The sequence below is a fragment of the Cebus imitator genome, unplaced genomic scaffold (assembly GCF_001604975.1).
Source record: "Cebus imitator isolate Cc_AM_T3 unplaced genomic scaffold, Cebus_imitator-1.0 Scaffold344, whole genome shotgun sequence".
NCBI lineage: Eukaryota > Metazoa > Chordata > Mammalia > Primates > Cebidae > Cebus > Cebus imitator.
Genome location: NW_016107659.1, coordinates 1466076 through 1475539, shown reverse-complemented (window position 1 = coordinate 1475539; position 9464 = coordinate 1466076). Strand labels below are relative to the sequence as shown.

Sequence of the window (9464 nt, the reverse complement as noted above, 5' to 3'; positions counted from 1 at the left end):
AAAAAAAAAAAAAAAAGTAGAGACACATTCTGTTTCATAGGGCTTTGGGGATAAATGTTCTTAGTGGTTGGTATACTAGGTGTTTGTCCCAGTCCCCTTAACGTTAAAAATAAATTCCTTACCATCTGTGGAATGGGGCTGTCACTAAGTCCTTAACTCAAGTTATTCCTTTTACCAGCATTTTGAGACCGACAAAGCACTTTTCCTGCCTGCTCTGTATAATTAGGGTAAGAAGGTAGGTTTGGGGGTCACAGGAAAGAATGGTTGACACTTGTATTATGACATTGCTTGAAAACCCTGGAATCCTTAAGTAGTACCATTGCTAATACCAACACATTCCTACTGGTACAAAGGGCAAGGATATATAAGAAAGATGTCGGCCAGCTTTACCCCTACAAAGCCTAGACGTCATTGCTCACCGTGCTGGCAATTCAAGGATTCAAAATACCAGGCATTTTTTATGAATCACTTTAGGGACTAAGAAATAGCTGATTTTTATTATTGCAAAGCCCATAGTCATTCTGATATGACTCATGCACTCTTCCGGAATACATTTCTAAGAGCCTTCTCAGAAACCAGGAGAGATGTTGCAAGCTCCAGAATCTCTCATAGTCATCTGACGCTAGTACCATGGAAGGGGGATGTCTCTGCATTCTTTCAGGGAGATTTGTATAAAGTCCAAAATCCAAGTTAGAGATCTTCACTCAAATGGAAGCTAATTTTATTCATATAGCAGAGTTTTCTTTACAGCTTTCTGTTATATCTGAGGTCTTGAAAAGGAGTCATGACTATACGATAACTTTAGATCCTCCTTTGTTTTCAGATGTGTCATCTTACTTCTCTTTTCAATCTTCGGATGAAGGAAACAGCCTGTCTCTGAGAATCAGGATAACAAAAAAGCTACTTTTAGGTAGGGAACTGTGTTTGCGAGCCTTTTTATATGATTTTGAGCTTCAATGTGTAATCCTTGCCTAGTGACAACACCCTTTGGGTGTATTTCCTGACTAATTTTGCACTTGTTGAACAGAAGGGCCGTGAGACTATACCCAACAAGGGAGAACACTGTATGCTTCCTTCCTGTGCTACACTCACCTGCTTCTCTTTATAAGAAACTTTTTACCATCCTAGAGCTTTAAAACAGACTCCATTGCTTAACATAAGCTAGACACTTTCTTCAACAGAGCCCCAGTTTGGGAAGGTAATCAAAGGAATTAACTAGGGATCTTTTCTTGAAAATGTATCTATCTATACTTCCTGAAATGATCAGAAGGTAGACTCTGCCCATAGGTTGCAAGACTATAAACCCCTTTACAAAAGAAATGTTTAAGACTTATTATAAGATTTTAACAAAAGTGTACATCCAGTTACACATATACCCTTTTAAAAGGGTCCTCATTCCTTTTCCAGGCCTGACCCCTTTTTTAAATTCAACTCCTTAAAAACTCTGCTAAAAGTGTTATGGATACAAGTGACAATATTCAAATGTAATGCATTTGAATATTGAATACTAAGTTTAAGCCGAATATTCTCTACAGAGGGATCTAAGTCTGTAAGCGAGCCTTCCTTTATCTGCCACATGTTAAATGATAACTTGGCTGTTTGACAAGTCTGTGATGGGGACTTGCTCTTTAAACCTTGCGAGGAAGGTGAATTATCACTCTGGTGTATGCGTAACTGGATGTACACTTTTGTTAAAATCTTGCAATAAGTCTTGAACATTTCTTTTGTAAATGGGTTTATAGTCTTGGAGCCTATGTGCAGAGTCTGCCTTCTGATCGTTTCAGGAAGTAGAGATAGATACATTTTAAGTTGTACGGCCTACAATGGAGGTTTACCCTTGCCAATTGCAACTCAACATACACATCCATTTTCTTCCGGGAATTTATGCTACAGACACTTTTCCTCCGTATTTTTTTCTTCCTTGTCCCTTGGAACTGCTCATTCCCAAATAGCGAAAGGATATAGTCGAAGGAAATCAAATACCTTTAAAACAATCCTAATGCTATGAAAAGCTGTATTTAAATATCTGAAGAGAGAAATTTTTGCTATAAAATCTTATAGCAAGGTAACACCACTCACCTCAGAACCCTTCCATTTGGTGGAGTCTGCCAGCACTAGATTTGATACCTGGTCTTGAGGTATGTCTTGTATTACTTTTATGACTAAACCCACAGGCCACCGTTCCCTCCCCACTAACCCCTCAAAGTGCTTTTTAGCGTTTCTCAAATTCTTTCAAAATAGACTCATGTTAGAATACAAATTGCCAAATTTAATTAGCTAAGTCTTTTCATGTCCGAAATAATACCCTGTAGTAAAGTATGATATCGGGCTTCAAAGATGGGCAACAAACTCTTAAGCCCAGGTCACTTTTTCAGCCAGTGATTCTTACTGGGTTAGAATCAACACATACATTGATGAACTCAACAGAATACTGCCCTAAGCAAGACAGACCTGAAGGTATAGCCACACACATACTTCAGTTGCCTCCCATGAAGAAAACAGAGTATATTCTGTTTGGAATGCATTGTTACGGTTCCTGTTCTTGGCCTAGGAAGTTAAAAGTAGACATCAAAGTGTATAAATATGGCCTTGAAACCCAAAATAATATGGCTTTAAAAAACATATAAGGATTAACATTCAGATGAAACACTTGAATCTGCCACATTTAGGGTATCCTTAAAGAATAGTTTTTTGATCTGGAAAATCAAAACAGATTAGCCTTACCATTGTGTCAGTTGGAGTTCAGTCCACACCAGTTATTTTAAAAGATGTTCATGTTAAGCATTAATTCCCATTTAAGTACTAACCAGGTCTGACCCTGTTTAGCTTCCAAAATCAGGCTTGTTCATGCAGATATTAAACATTGTATGGCCACAGATATTAAGTGTTAACTAGGTATAAAGTTGTTAGCTAGAAAACTGAGAGAAGAGGAGCAAGTTATCACTGGATAAATAAACTACAGAAAGCAGCTACCACCTCTAGGGCAGAGGGGACAAAGGTAAGGCATTAGAACCATCAGCGTTTATAAGCCTGGAGAAGAAGGTCTCATGGTGCTGCTCCTGAGGCCTCTGCGAAGGGAGTGCTGCTCAGCTAGGACTGGAGTCCCTACGCTCTGAGGACCTGGGACCTGTTGGCCTGGAGAGAGTACACCAGAGGACTGATGCTGGTGTCTCCAAAAGAGGCACAATGAAGCTCGTTCTGCAAGTATCTTTAAACAATAGTTTAAATAGTTAAATAAAGCTGGATTCAGGGGCTGTTTTAGGAAGAAGCTCTTGCTGCTAGAGTGATGGAGCTCTACTAGAGTCACACCCCCAGGAGCCCCAAGCTGTAAGGAAGTGCAGGAGGAGCAAGCAGTGTGCAAGTTCCTTCTCCAGCGCCCCTTACTGGCAGAACTGACATGCAGCCAGCGGGCAAGGCAGGAATTTTGCACAGTCTAGCTCTGGTTTTACAAACCAGGGATACAGAGGTGGTTCTGAAGCTGAGACAACTTAATAAATGACAGAGACCACCCCTCTAGCTACTCAGCATCCACATTCACTCTTCCACACTTTTCAACTGCTCCCCCGATAGCAACACAAGTGTTTCCATCTAAAAAGCTGTAACTGCCTTTCATTCAGAGGAAGATGTTCTCACCCTCACCCCAAAGCTGCAAAGACCCAATAGGCTTCACATTCATTTCTGGGAAACAGTGTCTTTGGGCTACATGAGCCAACCCTACACTTCAGTCACGGTCCCATCTGAATAATTCACTGCCTAAAGACAAAATCATACATTTAACATCAAAAATACTTACATTAAAAGAGAAGATAGATAAGAAAATAGATAATAGATACCAGTGTATACACATAACAAGCAAGAAAGAAAATACACATAGCTACAACTGTCCTCATCACCATCTACACGAATGCCATCTATATGCCAGACATTGAGAAATGAGTGTCCTACCTTCAGGGAGATTATAGTCCAGGGTGTAGACAGACAAGCAAATAGATTTGTGTGTAAATCATGCAATGGGCATGTGTATTTCAAGAAGACAATGTGAAGCTGTGCTGGAATACAGCTTCTCAGATGAGATTTGTCACTGCTGTGTTAAGGAGCTCTGGCTTGGGGCCAGTCTGGATTACAAGCCTGGCTCTACCACTTAGAAGTTATGTCATTTAAAATGTCTGTGCTTTGGCCTTCCCTCTGGAAAATGAAATGTCATGATACAGTAATACTCATAGGACTACTATGAATCTTTTAGAGTGAATACGAGTAAAAGGTTAATAGTGCCTGGTGCCCACATAAGTTCTGAGTTAAGTATGGCTTTGAGTCTTTTGCTGTGTAAGACTTTCAACTGTAAACAGACTGTCTCCTGGCTGCCAACCAGCCAGGCATCTTTGAGCAAAATTAATCACTAAATCTCCAAGTGAAGCCATTCAGATAACATTACTCATACACAGATTGCATGAATGTATGTATTTAAAGGCTGTTCAGATTATAAAGACTATTTTAAACCTCAGGAAGAAATTAAGTACTGACCCCTAAGAAAACATGTAAAGCAAGCTAAGTGCAATTTAAATTGAGCAAAAACCTAAGACTTACTTTTTATTTAGATGCTCTTTAAGTATCTAACAAACGACAGATATTCCCATGTGGTGGGCTTGGTCCTTCGATTAAAATGTTCACTTAAATGGGTACTATAGGCATGGAATGAAGAGGGCTTTTGGTGGGGGCGGGGTTGTAGGGAGGTTAGCGCGCCAGCCCATAGGGTGTCTTAATAGGATTACAAACAATGAATGGCTTTTCTTTGCCTTTGGTCATCAGTCAATGCAGAAAGTTAATCCACTCACTCTAGCTCTCTCCACAGCTATGTAGAAACATTGACTCCTGGAAAGTGAAGGAACCTTTTGGAAAGTGACCTCACTTCTGTGTGGTTACAATGATTGCGTTTTCCTGTTTCTCCTGCTGTGATACATTGAGGGTAGGGGAGAGGTTGTGAGAGCACATGACAGACTGTTTGGAGGATGGCGTTGCTGAATAACAACGTAAAAATATATTAGATGAATTGCATAATCGGCACCCCATCAATCCATTATTTCCCTGGTACAAATAAGTATTAATGGCAAAAATGGACACCTTTTATAGTGCTTGGATAGCCCTGGAGATCATATGCAGAAGCCTAATACTTAAAACAAATTTAACAATATGAGTAAGATAAAATTCATAGCTCTACTCTTGTCACTGCCTTTACAGTTAAGCAATTTTGCGAAGAATTGAAATTTATAATGCCCGATCTGAAGTGGCATTTGCAATCAAGGCTCAGCATTCGATTTCTTTCTGTTTTGCTATGAAACCTAGCAAGCTTTCAATTCCTATCTTTTCTTGGCATAAAAATCTACTTAGCTAGATAATCATTAAATGTTACCAGATATCAAGTCCTTAAAGAAAAACCTAATAAGCACACATTTTCCATTTTGGAAACTATAAAGGAAATGGTCCTACCCACTCCCCTGCTTTCAGCCTTCAGTCTAATATGGCAGGAGAAGGAACAAAATGAGTCTAAAGAACTACAAAAGGAAGTCACTAGGTGTAAGCCTATTCTGGCATCAAGTCTGGGTCTGCTGTGTTCTGATCTCACTGTGCCTCTAAACTCTGCCTACAGGTGTCTGTGGGAGGTTATGTTTATTTGAGACTTCTCCATTGGGGATCGCCTGGTGTCACCAAGTGTCCACTGGTGCTGGGGTTTGCTGCCTGCCTTCCTGCCATGTCTAACGAAGTGGAAACAAGTGCAACCAATGGTCAGCCCGACCAACAGGCCGCGCCAAAAGCACCCTCAAAGAAGGAGAAAAAGAAAGGTATAGAAAAAGCCTCTTGAAGCCAAGGAAGGAAGCTAGAGGTGGTTAATCCTGGAGAAATGTGAGATTCAGAATAAAGTAAGGGCTGGCTCTTATCATAGCTTCGTCTCAAGTTCTCCTAATAGGAAAGTTCTGTACTTTGGCAGAAGACATTGGTTCATCCCACATGTAATAAGACGTCTCTGGAAATCTGCTATTACACCCACTTAGGTCCAGCTGGGAAATATTCATAGCATCTTGTTCAGTTAATAATGCAATCATTAATTATTATATCATTATCTTTCAGTAATTCATTTACCATTTGGTTTTAGTGGGCTCATTGGGAATGGAACTACACAGACCTTTTAAGAGGAGCAAAAGACGTTACAAAGATGGGATAATTATCTTAATAATTCTCAAGAGAACTTACCCATAATTCCTTTCTGCTTTTTGATAGTTAAAAATGTTGGTAAATTGTCAGCTTATTTTTCTTACATTAAAAATATGTATATTATCATATTTACATTCTTTTAAAGCCTTAAAAAAAGCTATGATGAACAATGTCCCTAACTCCCACCTTCCATGTTCCCGTAAGTTTCCCATTATTCTGTCAATTTTGTACTTCTAAGAGTTTATTTTCTCCTCACACCAACTCCATACACAGTTTATTGTGGAACATGATTTTGCTCAAAGGAAGTAAGCATAAGACAGGATAGAATAGCACATATATGATCAGCTATAGTATAATCAGGAATTATATTACTTAGATTTTAGAGATTCTAGAGCATATTTGGTCATAATTAGAACTGGCATTCAAGTGTAAACTTTATCCTGTATTCCTCTCTTTTCTCAGGCCCTGAAAAGACAGATGAATATCTCTTAGCGAGGTTCAAAGGTGATGGTGTAAAATATAAAGCCAAGCTGATTGGCATTGATGATGTGCCAGATGCAAGAGGGGATAAAATGAGCCAAGACTCTATGATGAAACTAAAGGTAAAAGGGAAATGAATGCTTTGTCTGTATATTAAGCAAAAGTCCAAAAGAGGGAATTATATTAGAAGCTCTTGTTGACCTATGTTCAATTACTTGAGACACTTTTTAATCACATTATCCATCAGTATCGCCCCATTTTCTGAGAAGCCGTGAGTGTTTGCATATTTGGAGGGCTGTCCTAGAGACCTCGTTTTATCAGGTAGAACAGGACTCTAGATGCCTTTTCCTTCCGGCAAACTCTACATTAGGATGAACTGAGCCTATTCTTATTCCTATAAAAGCTGTGTGCAAATGTGTGCATTGTTTGTCTTACTATATGTGAAGAGCAGGGAATACCCTGTTTTAGACCTGGGAATTGTTCTGATAAAATTCAGGATTCTACTTTGACACTGGTATTTCTTAGTGTTAGCCTTTCTGTTTTTTTAAATTTAAAAATTTAAATAAATAAATAATACTTATTCAATAGTTCAAGGCCTAGAAGAAGCATCTCTAAAGATCTTCTAGTTGAACTTTACCAATGAGTATTCTGAGGCCAAGAGAATTACAGTGACTTGTCTGAGTTCGCATAGCTAACTAAGGGATGCCCTGGTTCAACATCTTCTATGCTGTCCTGCTGTCCCTGATGAAAATTGCTGAATCTTTTCAGAGATGGCAAACCAAGCTGAAAACAAAGCGGACTGACTTTGAAAAGTTTAATATTAAAAGCATTGTAGGGTGTTTTCTAAAATTTGATTTCTCCTGTTTTTCCAACCTCATCAGGGAATGGCAGCAGCTGGTCGGTCTCAGGGACAACATAAACAAAGGATCTGGGTCAATATTTCCCTTTCTGGGATAAAAATAATTGATGAGAAAACTGGGGTAAGAATTGACATTTGCTGATACCTCTCTGACCACCTGAGTCTGACCAACAATTTGCTCCTTGAATTTCGGCTCCCCTTCTTCTTTCTCTAAGTTCTGTAGGGAACAAACATAGCATATATTACATCTCCAGAAGTAACAGGCAGAGAACAGAATAGGAGGTAAGGAGACAAGATACTTTATTTTGAATTTATGTTCTATAATAACCATGAGTCTAAGTCTAGACTTAGTCTTATCTATATATATATATATAATATAGATAAATACATTTTTTTGAAAATTATTTATATAATATATATTTTTATAAAGTAAAAAAGATTTTATATATATATATATATATATATATATATATAATGTATTCTGGTATCCTCCAGAATATACTGGGAATACTGTTCCATTAACACATAGGATGGTTCCTTGGCCACTCTGAGCCATCACCAAAGAATCCCTATGAACACTCCTAGCTTAATTATGCTGTTCATTTAAGTTTGTCTTTGAGTTGGGAAAGTAGACCTATTTTGGCTGGGCTTAAGGGCTGAATGTCTCCTCTTCACTTGATCTTCTAATCCTCAGTCCGTCCTTCCTTTCTTGCTTTAAAGACATGTGGCATCACGTCTTTAAAGTAGGGAGAGTAAAGTACTTTTTTTTTTTTTGAGACAGTCTTGCTCTTTTGTCCAGGCTGGAGTGCAGTGGCACAATCTTGGCTCACTGCAACCTCCACCTCCCGGGTTCAAGTAATTCTTCTCCCTCAGCCTCCAGACTAGCTGGGATTACAGTTGCATGCCACCATACCCAGCTAATTTTTGTATTTTTAGTAGAGACAGGGCTTCACCATGTTGATCATGCTGGTCTCGAACACCTGACCTTGTGATCCACCCACCTCAGCCTCCCAAAGTGCTGAGATTGAGCCACCGCCCCCGGCCTAGTATCAATATTTTACAAAGAGACGTTCTTCCCACTTTTGTTTTCTAGTCTTCCGTTCTTTTGGAGCCCTTTCTAGCAAGACTAATACTCTAGCTTTCAACCAGAAACTAAAAATCTTTCTTCAAATGGTTTAACCTTTTCATATATACCTCCATATATGTGTCTGAGGCTTAGGTGTGCTAGCCTGCAAATACATTCTAGTTTTCTTAATGAACTACTCTTTGTGTTTCTTTTTAAGGTAATAGAGCATGAACATCCAGTAAATAAGATTTCTTTCATTGCCCGTGATGTGACAGACAACCGGGCATTTGGTTACGTGTGTGGAGGAGAAGGCCAGCATCAGTTTTTTGCCATAAAAACTGGGCAGCAGGTGAGTTCTAAGTCTTGACATAAACATGGGGACTTGTTCTCTGTTCGGCATTGGAGTGTCTGTCACTCAACTGGAAAATTTACTAGAAACAACTGGATATAGGAAGGCTAAATAATGATTCAGAGAATGACTATTTTTATTGGAATGACTATTGGTTAGTCATTCCAATAAAACAATTGGATAGAAACAATTGGATATTGGAAGGCTAAATAATGATTCAGAGAATGACTATTTTTATGAATCTTTTTAAAATGTCATTGATAGCCATATACTGCTGTTGGCACAGGATTGTGAGAATGGACCTTCTTATACAGTTAATGCCGATTACAGAACAATGGTGAATTACTCTCAGAAACCTTAAAGGGACTTCAAAAATGGTTGTGATACCTCTTATTTTGTCTAAATACTTATTAACCCTGCTGTCCTTTATGTACCTAAGAGTGGGGATTGGGTCAGTGGTAATCTCCTATAAGCCAGGGGAGGGTAGTAAGGAGTTTTAAAAT

The 9464-nt window shown here is 38.8% G+C and overlaps 1 protein-coding gene across 7 annotated transcripts in view; it reads left to right on the top strand.

The window, feature by feature from the left end:
• The window catches only part of DAB2 (DAB adaptor protein 2), a 92055-nt gene that overhangs the window by 64265 nt on the left and 18326 nt on the right, over positions 1-9464 (top strand). For 5 of the 7 annotated variants that reach the window (XM_037730444.1, XM_017505910.2, XM_017505907.2 and 2 more), the window contains exons 2-5: positions 5645-5837; positions 6670-6809; positions 7569-7667; positions 8830-8961. In XM_037730444.1, coding sequence (XP_037586372.1) covers positions 5747-5837; positions 6670-6809; positions 7569-7667; positions 8830-8961 — 462 coding nt within the window. In that variant the 5' untranslated portion in view covers positions 5645-5746. Of the gene's footprint in view, positions 1-823; positions 911-5644; positions 5838-6669; positions 6810-7568; positions 7668-8829; positions 8962-9464 lie in introns of all 7 variants that reach the window. The other 2 variants (XM_037730446.1, XM_017505908.2) reach the window with 1 other exon arrangement.